Below are 16,508 nucleotides of genomic sequence, written 5' to 3'. Positions count from 1 at the left end.
AAGCTAGTCAGAAGGGAAGAACAAGAAAGATGTTTGGTCATTGGCTAAAATGGGAAAAAAAGCATTGTATTTCACAATGAAAGGAGTTTTTATCTTCTTCAAGTTTTCAATTCTTGTGACTTTCTTCTTCAGAGGGGCGCCTTCGTGAGCGAGCCTGCCATTCTAGTCAAAAGGAAAGACAAGGGTAGCCAGGTGTGGTCGATGGAGAAGTTTGAGAATAAGATCATCGATATGCGGGAGATGTATGAAGAGCGCAAGGAGAAGGGGATCTCAATGATGGTAGAGGAAGCAGACGTTCCCGAACGAACGCTTGTCTGGGTTTGTTGTTGTCTGTCTTGCTTGCTTTTTCAGTTTGGGTCAAAATCCTTCATTTTGGGAAAGCGCTCTGTTGCTTCGGTGTCAGACGTTGACCGCTCTTTGGGTACGAAACGTTTCCGATTTTTGGAGGATTTCCCTTCCTTTTGCTCCTAAAAAGGGCTTAAATTGTCGACAGAAATGAAAGACCTATCCCTCAGTTCTCTGCAAAACTTTGTGTTTTCGAAATTGGTCGAAAAAGTAATGATTTCTGATGTAGTGAAGTTGAACAAAGAAGGAAGGATTTTGAACTCGTCTCTTTCACTAGTGTGTTTAGTCAATAGAACTTTTAGTTATAGAATTACAAAAATACACTTTGGCCTTTGAATAATCAGCCTTCAGAACATCCAAGTTGATAAATGTTAGTCAAAAATGTGTTGAAAATTCGGGGGAATATTGACTTTCAGTTCAACTGTGGGATGAAAACCTGGGTCGTCCCGATACAGTCTGTTGTGACAGCGCCCTCTTTAAATTAGTTCTACAAACTTGTCTCCTTATTTGTAGGAAACGTTTTTACAAAAGTTATTAGACATGGTAGGTGTAGTTACAATGATGCATAACAGGTGGCGCCACTTACAAGTTTCCCGCTTTTCGAGCATTTTACTGTTGGTGTATGAATCTTATAAATCCTGCATTAAAAATGGTAGAATGCTGGCAAATTCATGGGTGCAAGATGGTTTGCTTTACCTGTGGTCCTGTCACTGGACTTAAATTGGTGCTGTGATATTTTGTGGACAGCAAATGCCCTAGAACGTGTCTTCCAGTGTACAGCCAACACATTTGCATTCAAGCTTCCAGATCAGATGTGCCTCCAACAAAACAAACCAACTTGCTCCTGTGAATGGTCTAACATCGATCGCCCATAAAACTGCTTGAAATTCTCTTAAACTCCGAGACATGCCGCCCAAACATTTTTGGCATGATCCCACACCACGTTACTGGTTATCAGGAACTAATGCTATTTTCTATTACAATTTACTAAGTCTGAACGTAGCAGGTCTTAGTTTGGTTGAGGTGATATTCGATGGTATTTGTACATTTTGTTCTTTGCATGCGGCATCTTGTTCTATGCATGAGATGGCTTTGTGTTAGGTTAGAATGTGAAAATGCAGGCCTTTCGATTACATCATTTTCACACCGCTATACGGTGTAGGAAATTTGGCACGTCCCCAAATTAGGCCCTAAAAAATGTCCCCAAAATAGAAAAAAAAAAAAAAAATTTTTTTCTTTTTTTTTTTCTATTTTGGGGGTAATTTGACCCCCTGAAGCGTGTTTTGACACCTTAAATGACCAAATCTCATCCTAAATCGCATAATTTGATACTTTTCATCCTAAAATTATGAGTTTTCAGGTGCATGTAACAATGTCAGTCAATAAGGACGTCGATGTTCAGGCAAATTGGCACGACGAAATGTCCCCAAATTAAGCTAAAAAGAAAAAAAAACATGTCCTCAAAATAAGCTAAAAAAATACAGGGTGTAGAGGTCTCCATGTAATTGAAAGGCCTGAAATGCTTCTTGTTTTGTCTTTGTTTCAACGTCAGTGTGTTTCATCACATGGAGCATTACATGCTGGCAAAATCTTATGAACCTCAGGACAAGTTTGCATCCCGATCACGGAAGGGTTGATAGTGTATCCCTTACTTACTTACTTAATGCTGATTGACACATATGCCATCACAAAGCTCCATAGTTGTTACTTGGTTGATACATTGGCCATTCCCATGCTGTGCTATCATCTACAGATCAGTCTTAGTCAGAGCTGAATCATGAATCGGAAAAACGGCCTTGAAGGATAAAGAGCTGTATCAATTTGATGGTCGTGGATCATGAAGGCGAAGGATCAATGTTAGTGGGCCTTGAGTTATCACTTGCGGTCAAATCAAGTCAAAGTTCGGGTCTTTAGGGTGCCAGACTTCGCGAAAGTGATCAATGACACCTTACAATGATTAGAGGTTATAGCAGCAAAGAAATGTCCCACGCAGAGCAGGTGAAGAGACAAGGGTATCAGATCCTAGATGAAACATATCGAGGCCTTGACCACCTCGGAATCAATAGTCGCCCAAAATCATCTCGCGCTCACCGTGAATGCGTTAACCAATCAAAACCAGTTAATTATCAGCGTTGACGCTCCATTCACTGATTATCTCCTCCGATGTTTGGCCACCGTTAACGTCATTTGCGTGCACCGTAATTTCCTGTGAGCAAGGATTCTGTCGCCTGTCGGTAAATCTGGCGTCGTTTGCACTGATTGCCTTATTCTGTGTTTTTCTCTGTCACGATCTTCGGTTTACTCTATCCCCAGTTGACAGAGTCATGCTGGGTTTTTTGCGGAGACGCTTGTAGAATGGTGTCTCCTCGGGGCCGGGAGGGTCTTGGTTGTGTTCAAGGTTCAAATACTTGTGGTATAGGTTGTTCAGTGGTCAACTGAAGGAGTTGATCTTTATGGCTTGTGGCATGTACTGAATATTGCTGATTATTTCGGTGATTTTGTAATGCTTTGTAAAAATGTCTGCATCTTGGTTTCTTGTTCTCTGACGTGCTTCTGTTGCATAATAAACTAACTCTTCCATGTGATTTGTTAGCTGTTAGAAAACCCAGGCATTTTGCGTTGATTTGATGTTGTTTAGTATAGTCTAAATCGTCACGTAAACATTTACTGACCTATTTGTCCAATTGATAAAAATATAGCTCATTCATTGGGATAACTTCGACAGAATCCTTTTCATTAAATTCCTGCTGTTTATCTTGAAATAGACAAAACAACACGATATTTAAACCTAACCAGGATATGTACCAAGTTTATTTGGCCCAAGCCACACGTATTCTAATTCATTCTATCTTTCCACAGGACGAGGGACCCCCAGCAAAAGGTGACCCTTTCTACGAGTCACAGGAAAACCACAACCTGATTGGTGTCGCTAACGTGTTCCTCGAGTGTCTGTTTTATGATGTCAAACTTGATTATCAAGTTCCTATTATCAGCCAACAGGGGGAGGTGAGTGTACTGTCAATCAATCAATCAATCAGTCGGTCAGTCAATCTGCGTAATGGTCATGATGAGAGCATGATGTAATCTGGGTGTGGTGTTCTTTTCAGGTGTCTGGACGTCTTCACATTGAAGTATGTCGTGTGGCTGGTTCCATGCCTGACCGCCAGGGGGATACAAACTCAGAGAGCGGCGACAGCAATCGTAGCTATGACTATTACGAAGACGAGGGAGTGTCTGTCGGGAATCAGATGGTGTGTCGGGTAAGTTAGATACTCATATTTTCTGAAAAGCAAAACATCCAAGTAGGATGCGGAGTTTAATAGTAGTGATACTGGAGTAGAAAGATCTGGTGCAGTGTTTCTGATTCATTGTTCCTGAGTAGAATTCCATCATCTTTCAGATTTCAATAAAAGAAGCGAAAGGCCTCCCGCCGATGTTATCAAACTTTGTCTTCTGTCAGTATAACTTCTGGGACCACCGTGATGCAGTAGTTGTGGCCCCCGTAGTTGATCCCAATGTCGCACAACTCAAAAAGAACAGTATGACGTTCAAATTTGATCATCGGAAGGTAAGTTCTGTTGAACTCTTCAACGGCAGTCGCTTTTGAGACAGTTTCAATTCAAACTTTCTCCAAAGTAAAACAGTCCTGGTAGGAATGTTATTACCATCAAAAGGTGCTTGTCTGTCCAGTTTAAGCTTTAGATGCTCCACAACACGGCACTGACTGTCACTAGGGTGTTGTGTTGTTGTGACACACATGACATTAATTTTGTCCAAGTTTTGACGTATACCGTAGTTAAAATCAGGATGCCTATTCCATATTGGATGGATATCTCTGTGGACAAGTCCATCTGTTCAGCCAAGATCGTAGTCATCAACAAATCTTCATGGAATCTTTCTTGTTACTTTCAAGGAATTCAAGGTCTATGTGACTGAGGAGTTTGTGGAGCATTGTGCTGAGGGTGCTCTCTCGATAGAAGTGTGGGGCCATAGGAGTACAGGGTTTGATTTCAATCAAGGTTGGGAGATGGAAAATGTACAGGCAAAGTCGAGGTCATTGCTAGACAGGTAGGTCAGTCATGGAAATGTTGTTTCCACCTTCCTTTTGACTCATGTTGAACTGAGCAGTGTGGCAACCAAGGATTACAATAAACGAATCCTACAGATCATAGCCGTAATTTCTAACCATCTCGATGGGTGGGTGAACTGGCTGGCAGAATTACAAGCACTAATGTGATTTTGTCCATTTTTCAGATGGGGTGAACTTATCCGTAAAATTGAACTTTGGACTGAGATCCATGAACTTAACGACCAGGGTGAATACACGCCAGTTGAAGTCTTGACAAAGCCTGAGGTCCTGACAGGCGGGGTCTTCCAGCTCCGGCAAGGCCATTCACGCCGCATCTTGGTGCATGTAAAACCGATTCAGAATTCTGGGACCCTGCCGATCATTTGTGAGGCGATCACATCGATTTCGGTCGGTTGTATATGTGCACGGTCGAAGCTTCAAAAGGGGCTGGATTCGTACCAGGAGGAGGATCTGAACACGCTGCGGGATAAGTGGTCGGAGGCACTCATGAGACGACGGGAATATCTTGACGAACAGATACAGAAAGTCATCAAGAAAACAGGTGATTGGTTTGTTTCTTTCATAACCAAATGAACTTTGGTAGCTATCTGCAATCAGTTTGTTTCAGCAGGTTGTATTTTGGTGAAAGAAGTGGACAAACTGGCCAATCTTTTCATCTGTTGGCAAATAGAAGTGCTCATCGAATGTTTCCTCTTACAGATAAATCTGACTCTGACACCGAGAGAGAGCGTAGTCTCATCGACCAGTGGGTGTGCCTGACGGAGGAGCGTAATGCGGTGCTGGTTCCGCAGGCAGGGAGTGGGATCCCTGGTTCTCCAGCCGACTGGATCCCTCCTCCTGGCATGGAGCAACACAACCCTGTGCTGTTCCTGGATTTGAATGGTAAGGGTTCTAGTTTACTTCCTCAAAACTTAAATCTGGGGTACTTTCTCTTCGATTCGAGGCATGCCGCCATGGAATCACGTGATTGTAGCCAATGCTTGGTTTCCCTTCTTGTCCATGCCCGCCTTGAAAAATATTTGCCATGTCTCTTTCCAGCGGATGACATGACCACCCCTAACGCCAAGGAAGGCCTCCAAGCTGCCGGAATCAACTCTATACTACCTAAAGAACACGGCGCGAAATTCTACAACCTTCCGATCGTCAAATATTGCGAGAAAGAAATATGTGCCATTGCATCATGGGACTCCTCGATACACGATTCAGTGCATTTGAATCGTGTTACGCCATCGAATGAACGGGTGTATATGATTTTGAAAGTTGTTGTTCGGTTGAGCCACCCGGCTTCGATGGAGCTGGTGCTTCGGAAGAGACTGAGTATTAATATTTACAAGAAGCAGAGCATGATGGATCGGATGAAGAAGCGCATGTCGAAGGCGGTAAGTTGAGATTTCATCAGGAAGAAGTACAGAAGTTATATGCTTTTAATTGCCTGGCTTTTTCGATTGCCAGTTTCTCACGTATGGAAAAACAGCGGAGCAGACTTAATTTGATTGACAGCTTTAGTAGTTGGGTTGGGTTTCCATAAAGAGTGGGAATAGTAGCGCAATGTCAATCACCTGCAGAAGCAAACTGCCGCTTGTTACGAGGACAGAATCAAGTTGTTTAAATTTAAGACAGAACCAAGCTGGGTTAGTTTTAGTGTTCCATTGATTTCCAGGACTTGCTGACTGCAACTGGCGTTTCCTATGAAGTCGTCTCCAACATCCCCAAGGCCTCGGAAGACCTCGAAGATCGTGAATCCCTCGCACAAATGGCCGCCTCCAAGAACGAGGAGTGCCAGGGGTCGGACGGGGAGACGTATCTGGAGAAATATATCAAGGGAGTGTCGGCAGTGGAGAGTATACTCACGCTGGATAAGCTTAGACAGGTACGAATTCTTCTTCTTCTTCCTCTTACTCTTCTTCCTCTTACTCTTCTTCCTCTTACTCTTCTTCCTCTTACTCTTCTTCCTCTTACTCTTCTTCCTCTTACTCTTCTTCCTCTTACTCTTCTTCCTCTTACTCTTCTTCCTCTTACTCTTCTTCCTCTTACTCTCACTCTGCATATTTCCTCTTGAAAAGACCACATTCAAAGTGCCTCATGGGTAATAACAAATGTGCAATACACTTAATTGCCTGCACGTCATGATGCACTGCCAAGATGTAAACAAAAATGTTTGTTGTAACCCGCTGGCCAACTTTTGAATGTGCTGCACAAGGAGTGTAACCAAATTAGCGATATGGTTCTTATGGCTGACCTGAAATACATGACCTTGACATTAACCCTGACCTTTGACCTTTCCCTGCAGGAGGTGGCCATCAAAGAGCTCCTGTCAGCATCCGGGCGGCCATTACGGAAGACTGCCAGTGTTCCAAATATACACGGGGTAAGTATCAGATTATCTGATGTCTGTTCGAAGGGTTCGGGAACTTTAGTCTATCAAGTGTTTGACTGGGTTTTTAGATCTCTATGCAATTATGTATAACGCATTGCCTTTATTATCTGTGCTTTAAACTGTGTACTGTCAACATTCGTTCAGTGTCGGGTGGCAGTGCATGGTGTCCTGTAGCACAGGTGTGCTTCTTCCATGTGTCACAAGTCACTTGTCACAAGCATGTTCATTCATTGACTTATACCTCTCTGACAAGACGTGAGGGTGTAATGTGACATCGTGATTGTAATGTAGCTCTGCAGTTTCATGACTGGAATGATATTCTGTTATTGGAGAATGCTCTGCAGTTACTTTCTATGCTTCAGATAGATTTAATCAGTTTGAATTATCACTCAATCTGTCTCGTGTATGTCAGTGATGGCTGCTTGGTGGTGGTGCCACCTATAATTTCCTTGCTTAACTATTGGTTTCATTCATTGCAGATCGTTAGGTCAGATTCTTTCCATCGCGGCTTGGACGAGCAGGTAATCACGGGAATAGTTGTTGTCATTGTTGTCCTTGACCTTGTCACACCGTTTTCATGCTGTTCTATAAAGTCATCAACACCCTGCTTATCTGTTGGATCTGCTCTTACATTCATTGTTCCTCACCCTCTTATTATGTTTTATCAAGATTGAATAAACTCACTCCTACAAACTGAACATTTGTAATCCTTAGTCAGTAAAGTAATGTCTTGAAGTTCTGCCTTTTGTCAAGAATCTCAGATTCGTTTTAAAGTTTTGGGATGTTGGTGATCTTCTATGCATTCTTGCCGGGGATCATCATGTGAATCAAAATTGGCGACATTCAGTTTTGGAACCTTATCAGTGAAAGAAAATCTGATCCGTCATTGAGAAAACAGGTTGTGGTTTGCTGTATCTCATCTGGATGAGGAGAAACATCCACAAACTCTTTGACGAAATTCGTTATTGTTTGCAGGTTCGTGCGGAAAGTGTCGCTGACCTTTCAAGGTCAGACCCTCTGACCCCGGATGGCCGCCGAAGCAGTGATGGTGGCTCTGACAAGGACAAATCACCCTCCGCATTCAGCCTTGGTAAGTTCAAAATGAAAACTCTCCGCTAAAGAAAGTAGTTCTTGTTATAATTCTGTTTACACTTCACAGCTTAAATATCTGGGCACAAAAAATAGTTCACAGATGTGTAGACTGGCTGTTCCACGCTGATGGCAGAATGTGCTTTGTTTCACATTATGGCTAAAAGGTGGTGCTTATTCTCTGTCCACAGACCTCGCTCTGTACACTCTCTGTATTCATTTGACCTTTGACCTCTGATATGAACGTCTGCTTAACTTCATTTCAATGCAAGTTGGTAAAATTTACTGTACATTTGTATCAGGCGATGTAGGTTAATGTTACACAGCAGTTCTGGTTAACTATCTTTGAGGACGAACCGGAAATGCATGCGAATGGATTACTTTGTCTGTGTTAATCTTTGCTGACTTGAATGATTTTAGCTATACCAGCCTCATGCTTTGAGCCTACTTTATTTTGAATTGCGAACAATGCCCAATTGAAAATTGCTTCCTTGATTTGGCTGTTGAATGAACACTGATGTGCGACACATGGGTACACTGATGTGCGACACGTGGGTACACTGATGTGCGACACGTGGGTACACTGATGTGCGACACGTGGGTATGCTGATGTGCGACACGTGGGTACACTGATGTACGACACATGGGTACATTGATGTGCGACACATGGGTACACTGATGTGCAACACATGGGTACACTGATGTGCAACACGTGGGTACACTGATGTGCGACACATGGGTACACTGATGTGCGACACATGGGTACACTAATGTGCGACACATGGGTACACTGATGTGCGACACATGGGTACACTGATGTGCGACACATGGGTACACTGGTGTGCAACACATGGGTACACTGATGTGTGACACATGGGTACACTGGTGTGCGACACATGGGTACACTGATGTGCGACACATGGGTACACTGGTGTGCGACACATGGGTACACTGATGTGCTACACATGGGTACACTGATGTGCAACACATGGGTACACTGATGTGCGACACATGGGTACACTGATGTGCGACACATGGGTACACTGATGTGCGACACATGGGTACACTGATGTGCGACACATGGGTACACTGGTGTGCAACACATGGGTACACTGATGTGTGACACATGGGTACACTGGTGTGCGACACATGGGTACACTGATGTGCGACACATGGGTACACTGGTGTGCGACACATGGGTACACTGATGTGCTACACATGGGTACACTGATGTGCAACACATGGGTACACTGATGTGCGACACATGGGTACACTGATGTGCGACACATGGGTACACTGATGTGTAACACATGGGTACACTGATGTGCAACACATGGGTACACTGATGTGCGACACATGGGTACACTGATGTGCATAGGTCTGATTACATGACCGCATGTAACTGGCATGTCTATCTATATTTTTCACCAGTGTTACACCGATGATATCAGTTATTTTACAGATTACACATCTACAATAATGAACTTCTCCTCAAGTAAACTTCATTTACAAGAGTAGAGTTAAATGAGCAACCATTTCCAGGTCATGCTAAAGATTGATAAAGACCCTGGCTGACGTCTCACTCACAACCGCCCACACAAAGACACTCGGCCAATAGACGGTGTTCCGACACTAATATCCCGTGTATTTCTCTTTCTTGCAGCGAGGCCCAACTTCCTGAATCTGACAAGAACTAACACGTTCGCTTCTTCTAAACGTATGTGCCACCAATCACAACGCAGTATTAGGTCACATGACTCGCAGGGTTCTTGTAGAAGGTGGAATCATATTTTGTCTCTTCTACTAAAGCAGACACGTGTCAAAACATATTGAAGTACGGTTTTCGTATAATAGAATTTTGTTGAACGATTCCACCTTTTAGTAAGAACCCTGAGCACCAATCGTGTAGGAGTCTCTAGGTCATGTGACAGGCACCTGGATGCCGTTGCATGTATTTATGCATCGTGCGCCCTCTTTCTGTGATCTCTGTAATAATTTTCCCATGTTTTCTCTTCGATATCAGAACTATGAATGTGGTTGGAGGAACTGTCCAGTTGGGGGAAGAATCCTCACTCCTTCTTTGAGGGGACTTGCCTAGTTGGTGGATTGTAAGTAAAAATGGCTTGGGACCTTTCATTGATGAATCCAACCAAAGACTTGGCTATAATGGGTTTTGACGAGAAGCTATTCGGCCACACAACTTCTACAAGGACAGTTTCTCCAACGGCCCTTTGTTCAGTTTCCCTCAGTAGTGTATTGCATGTTGCATGACCTTCACCTTTGACCTTATATATTCATCTTTCTTCAGGTTTCTTTTCGTATTTAAGTTCCTTTGATTTAAAGGGTATATTTTGGTGAAAATCTTTCGTCCAATTCTCATTTTCTGCACTTTGGCAATGAAATTTTCTGTTTTGTCGATCAAAATCTATAATGTATGTTTGTGAAGTTACGAAATTGCTCTTTGCAACAGGCATGTTCTTCATGCTAGCCATTTACCCTTTAAATCTACCCTTTAACCTTTGATCTCTTTGCATATTTCAGCACTGTATCCTGCATACCTATTGGACGCTGATTGTCAGACCCACTTCAAGTCTAGTCTAGCTTGTACTTCATGACCTTTGACCTGTGATGTCATTTGCATGTATATTGATCATAATTTGCATATTTAGGGTCATTTGCATATTGTGCATGAATGGGGTTGAAAATTGTTGATATGTACAGTTTTGTCCCTGCATGACAGACTCCTGAACAATTCCGAATTTGCAATGAATGGCGTTTTAGCCTGACAAGGGTCAGGCTAGGTCAGTAGCCTGACCTTGAAAAGGTCAGAAGGAATTTATTATGAGTTAGCAAATTGACATCTAAGGTTTCAATTTCAATTTTGTTGAAAATTAATTCATTTCTTCTTTATCTACTAAAATATTCTGTTCTAGCATTTTGAGTTTACAACTGTTAGTCCAAGGTTAAAAAACCTCAAGGTCAGCCAATGACCTTGACCTTTGACCTTAGATATGATGTCTGACGATATCTTTTTTGGACTGCCCTGATTTGAATGGGGTGTTCCTTGGAAGCTAATCTCAGGGGTAAGGTGGAAACATTTGGTGAAATTTTTTTAAGTTCCGAGTTTATTTTTTACTTCCAGGGAAAAAGAAAGCGACAACTATATTTAAAATGCTTAAAACAGTTGTGGAGTTTGGCAACGGCATGCGAATCAGACCAGATGACCCGCGGCTTGGGTTACACGCCCCTGGCCCACTTCGCGCTTTCAACCCCGCAGGCATGTCCGTTTCGGTCAGTGAACCAGAGAATATCGGTTTGCCCCGATTTGATGTGCATATGGAAGCAGGTTTATCAGTCACAGATTGCGAATTTCCCCCAACAGAAGAAGAGTTGTCAGGTTGTTGAATATTTAGACGCGTGCTATGCTGCTTTCGTTCTCTTGTGAAGTCGGCAGGTTTTGGTGTTAATCGTTGGGCAATCAGGGGGGTTGTAGGGCCCATTGCCTTCCTTTACTGGACGAGACATAGGAGTGAATATAACTCCTCATTTCCACAAGGAGGGGAATCATAATAAGACTCGTTGAAACATGATGGTGGCCATTTTGGCAATGCATGAATGTAAACAGATGGATATCTGCACATTGCACATTGGTACTGGCAGTTCATCACTGAATGTTTGTTCAGCCTATAGTTAGAGATGAAAATTTGAAATAGAAAGCTTTTGAAAAGTCGATGAAATCTAAACCAGAAAACCTGCCTGCTTACAAAGGACAACTTCTTACAGCTTTGCTGCTGATTTTGGTTTAACATTTCTTAACGTCTGCTTGGTTACTTTGACTTGTTGTGGGCCTTTTCATCCTCCATGATCCGTCTGCGGCCCACTGGGGTTCCTCAGTGAGGATGCCCATCGGCCCAGAACAGTCTCTGTTACTTGACCTCTCCTTGATGTTCATAACAGACGTTTTGAAAACGTTGTCTTGTACATCCTACAGGCGATTCTGTCCTGGTAGTGCGTTTGGCTTTCCACCTCAACTTTTCCTTTAACAAGAGGCAGCAGACGTGAATGGTGCAACAGAGGTGAATATCAAACGTGCTATCATTTCAGACAAACCTCTGATTCTGTCCGCAACTTTAAAGGACTCCTTTGTCAGGCCATCAAGTCGTTCCGTTGGTTCATCCCCTGTCAACAGGTGGCACCACTTAGAGACCAGATCTGGGTTGATGCTGGTGCCACCTGTGGGTGGCGGAAGAACCACCTGTAGCCTCTTTGATCGCCCTTTAACTGCTTGCACTCCTTGGTTTTGCGTGACCTTCTGTTTCTTTCTCTACTGATTTGCTACTCTCTACTGATTTGGTTTCAGACTTTCTCGCTCTTCATCACAGATTTCTGATTTATTTCATACGCTTTTAGATGCTAAGCCAATTTTGCAATATTTTGCTTGAATAGTTACTAAGAGGTTATCCCCAACCCGCTGTCAAAAACCCACTAGTGCTGTACAGGGTGTGTCAAAAAAAGAATAATCCTACTGACCTAACTTCCTGTAGGATGTCAGTACCGGGTAGTTTAATAGTTTATGTAGATGCTTGATCAATGGGAATGACAAACAAGGACCAAATGCAGTGTCCTTGAAAGAGTGGGTGCCTTTATAGAGAGGTGTCCACTAAGGGAGGTTCCATTGTATTGTCCGAGCCAATAGTTTTCTGACCGATTATCCCAAAATGCTTGAAGTAACCAAGCTACTGTTGGCTCTTCAGGAGGGACTGTTTAACAAGCCGTAACCTTCGACCTATTGATGTAATAACGCGCATGGAGTCTGGTGTATCTGTTTAAAGTATTTCAAATTATGATGTTTTCTTTTGACTCCTCTTTGTTCATAGTCCCTTTAACGTTTCATATCAAATCTATTGTCAAGTGGTGATATTCTTGTCATCGAATAACGAAGTGTTCGTTATCAGTTTTAAGTTGGTTGCCTGTCTGTTTAGAGTGTCGCATGGTTTCAAGTATCATGTCATGTTGTGGCTGATATCAGGCCGTTTTTTTACTATTTGACAAAGAAGCTGTTTGTGGGAAACCGTTGTGTGTCGGTCATCTCCTGACGTGAGGACCCAAAGCTCTCTCACTCTCAAGGAAGGGGAAGGTAGCAATGAAATAAAGGCCACAAATATATGATAATGCTAGACTCCGAAACACACCCAAGAATTTGAAAGTTATTGTTCACCCTCGGGTGTGGAGTAGGACTTATGTCTGTTCCATTAGTTTGTAGAAACGTTTCGAGATTTTCTTGTCATTCATACCGATGGTATCCTCTGGTTCACTTGGGCTGTTCAGAAGTCCTGGCACTTAAACCTGGTATATCATTTCCAAGTCTGTTCTTCAAGAAGACCGTACACTTTCTAAAATGTCAATCTTCCTCTCTTCCAGCGTCACCAAAGAACGTTGTCAGCCCCCAACCGACAAAGTTTGTCAAACCAATGCGGACACTTCTCGAGGAGCAACACGTCCGTGAAACTAAACCTTTACTCATTCAAGACTCTGATGTAAGTCTCCAGCATGAGTTATCTTTCGTAAGTTACGTTTTTATTTGTCAGCAGCACCACCAGGTGGTGCTGTTGGCCGTTTTGCTTTGATTTAACCAGCTGCGGTAGGTGCTTTCCTTTGCAAGTTACTAACAAGTGTGAAGCATGTTTGCCAGGTTCAATACCGCTAGGTTCAGCTAGAAGAGGAGGCGTCGTGTCATCGTGATGTAAAATACCAACCCAGGGCAGCCTTTGAAGTTGATTTCTCAACAATTGCTGTCTCTTTTGTTAAACTTCTTGCATTGTTTCATTTAGGGAACCCCAATTAAGGTACTGTTTGATTATCTAATCCTAACCAAATAACAAACCCTAATTCTGGTGTGGATAGATTACCACTTATCCCCAACTATCAATGACCTCCCAACAGCCATGGATGGGCTATTTGTAGAGCCTCCATGACATCTGGTGGTATGACCCAGAACTAGACCTCATAATGGTTCACGGTCATTGGGGAATTGAACTGTTTTGGTGTGGTAGTGAATCCTCAAGTCCCAGAAGATATTCTGCAGGCCAATCCTTTCCTCTGTGTGTTATCCTATTACAGAGTTGCTTTCTTCGGAAACTCTCCTCTTCTCCTAAGCTGGGGCGGCCCTGCCTTCTTGGTCCCTTGCCATTTCAATCAGTCCTACTGCTTTCTGACTAAAAACTGGCCGGGTGTGAAGTACTAACCATTCAGCTTATGCCTTCGAAAACTAATATTAACATGTTTTACTCCCTGGATATCGATCCCCAATTAGTTCTTTGGAAATGCCAACTATCGTTTGTTTTCTTTACTCAAAGTGTCAAGTTATGAGTTGAACTTAAAAAGTCTGTATCAGTGACGTATTTTCAGCTTGTTTGCCAGTCTACCGTTCTGTAGCTCTGCCAATGTTCAGCGTCTTGCCAAGTTAATCTACTGTCTCTTCAGTTTATCGAAAGTGTAAGATCATAAGCATGTCACTGGATACAAGGTCCATCTGTGGAATAACAGACACTGTGATTTCTAACTTTTGATGTCTCTTTTTCAGTCCGGCGATGAATTTGACGAACTCAACAAACAAAAGGCAGAAAAGCCACAGGATCAGCCAGAGAATCAAAACACTGTTGCATCGGACGATGACTTCACCGAATTCGAATCGTACCAATCACAAACGGAAACTCAAAATGCAGCGCAAAACACGGCGCAGAAAATCATGACTAATCGTACGGATAGCATCACACATTCGTCGACAACGGAAAGTTTGGTTGATATCCAGGCGGTGAAGAGTTTTACACCGAGTATGACGTCGAGCGGTTACGGGTCGCAGGCTGTTTCGACCTTGACCTTATCCTCGGAGGATTCAGCGAGTATTCGAAGCATGAGTATTGACGAGACGCCCGACCATGCGGAGAAATCAAAAGATGGCACTAATCATAAAAAAGATGGCGGCGAACATGGCGAGGAGGGCGATACTCCAAATCTGATTGATTTGGCGGTCGCAGATGAGAATTTGTCGCTTCCGATGAAACCAGTTTTACCGGGAAACAATGAGATTTCCGGGGGAGAATCCCAAATGAAGGGTTCGTCCAGTGAGGCGGACTCGGAATCAGTTATTGAGGTTTCTGTTGGGAACAAGGTTGATTCTGGGAAAGTTGTGGAAAATTCTGCGAAGGTTGAAAGTTCCGAGAAAAATATTGGAAATTCAGAGAAAAAGTCTGAGGTGGAATCTGTCGAGAATGTGAGTGACGTTTCTGTGAAAACTGGTGAGGTTGTTGCAACTGGGGACCAGAATGGCAATGAGGGAGAGAGTAAGGTCAAAGGTCAAGGTGAGGGTAAGGTCAAAGGTCAAGGTGAGGGTAAGAAGGTCGAAGCAATAGACTTGTATAGCGAAACTGCCATGGATGAGCTTGAAGCCCTGGGAGGTGAGATTAACGAGCCGAAGAAGGAGGATGGAACGGTGACCGCCAATAGTAGTGACAGTGGCACTGGCGATTTGAAGAAAGAAAACAGTGAGGACAGTTTACAGTCGCCGAGGAGCGAGAGTAGTGATACGGTCACTCATGGCGAAATAAAGGACCATGAAAAAGTAGTGCGTAGGACTAGCGGTGAACGAGTGAGATTACGCGGAGATGTGCGTAAATCGTTAAACCTTGATCCGCGGGTTACTAACTCCAAGAGGGAGGCCACGCGAGAAAACAGGCGCAGTATGCCCGAGCATAAATTGAATAAAATGGCGCCATCGCCGTTGAAGCCGGGGGCACGATTACCCGGGTCACATGACAATCTCTCCGTGCAGAAGAAAAAAGCAGAGTTGGAAGAGAGTTACGATAGTGATTTTAGTTCCAGCATGCAGTCATTAGAGGGCGCTCTAAATGGTGAGAATGACGTCAGTGGTGTGCATCGAGGTGTCGAGTCTCCTGAAGGGTATACTTCTGGTGAGTTTGTCATTAGCTTATAACACATAATTATACTAAGCGGTCCTTGGTTGCGATACGAAGGCCCACTACGATCAAAACCAGGCCCAAGGCATTTTCCATCCCAGGCCTTTTAGAATTGTTCATTATGAACATGAGGAAAGAAGCTGTAGGGATCAACAGAATACCTTCAACAGATAATGGCCAGCCTGGAGTAAACAGTTCACTCTTCAGCCTGACTTTCCACACTCTGACAAACCGGTCTAATCATTTTGATCAAGAAAATGCATATTGAAATTTCAGATGGTGAAGATGACGGGGTCAGCCTCTGCTCATTCGGCAGCCGAGCTGACCTGGATCGCATCCACTCCGGCCCCGTGCCATCTTGGATCCAAATTGGTGAGAGCGTCCAAGTGCTGTCATCGCGAGGCGGACCAAGTCAGAGTGGTATCGTGAAGTTCATCGGGCCGACAGAATTCGCAAGCGGGCCATGGGTTGGTGTGGAACTGGACCAGCCACAAGGTACGACCACATGCTCCTTGGCTGCACCAGCCAAAATATTATAAATTGGTCACTCAGGCCAAATCTTCATGGCGACGAAACTTGGCGGTCTGCCTGGAGCCAGCATCACAAAGATTACTTTGGTTAGCCACGCTAT

At 43.5% G+C, this 16,508-nt stretch overlaps 1 protein-coding gene across 9 annotated transcripts in view; it reads left to right on the top strand.

Annotated features, from left to right (window-relative positions):
* Window positions 1-16,508, top strand: part of LOC135502696 (kinesin-like protein KIF13A) — an 82,943-nt gene that overhangs the window by 60,818 nt on the left and 5,617 nt on the right. For 2 of the 9 annotated variants that reach the window (XM_064795643.1, XM_064795641.1), the window contains exons 19-35: window positions 133-318; window positions 859-888; window positions 3,205-3,351; window positions 3,453-3,605; window positions 3,746-3,913; window positions 4,259-4,413; window positions 4,600-4,976; window positions 5,135-5,317; window positions 5,474-5,814; window positions 6,096-6,305; window positions 6,726-6,803; window positions 7,292-7,333; window positions 7,788-7,902; window positions 11,044-11,298; window positions 13,323-13,465; window positions 14,485-15,871; window positions 16,154-16,372. In XM_064795643.1, coding sequence (XP_064651713.1) covers window positions 133-318; window positions 859-888; window positions 3,205-3,351; window positions 3,453-3,605; window positions 3,746-3,913; window positions 4,259-4,413; window positions 4,600-4,976; window positions 5,135-5,317; window positions 5,474-5,814; window positions 6,096-6,305; window positions 6,726-6,803; window positions 7,292-7,333; window positions 7,788-7,902; window positions 11,044-11,298; window positions 13,323-13,465; window positions 14,485-15,871; window positions 16,154-16,372 — 4,189 coding nt within the window. Of the gene's footprint in view, window positions 1-132; window positions 319-858; window positions 889-3,204; window positions 3,352-3,452; window positions 3,606-3,745; window positions 3,914-4,258; window positions 4,414-4,599; window positions 4,977-5,134; window positions 5,318-5,473; window positions 5,815-6,095; window positions 6,306-6,725; window positions 6,804-7,291; window positions 7,334-7,787; window positions 7,903-9,564; window positions 9,619-11,043; window positions 11,299-13,322; window positions 13,466-13,732; window positions 13,748-14,484; window positions 15,872-16,153; window positions 16,373-16,508 lie in introns of all 9 variants that reach the window. The other 7 variants (XM_064795650.1, XM_064795647.1, XM_064795642.1 and 4 more) reach the window with 6 other exon arrangements.

This window comes from Lineus longissimus, chromosome 19 (assembly GCF_910592395.1).
Source record: "Lineus longissimus chromosome 19, tnLinLong1.2, whole genome shotgun sequence".
Lineage (NCBI taxonomy): Eukaryota > Metazoa > Nemertea > Pilidiophora > Heteronemertea > Lineidae > Lineus > Lineus longissimus.
Note: the sequence above shows the minus strand (reverse complement) of the source record. Positions and strands in the feature narration are given on the sequence as shown.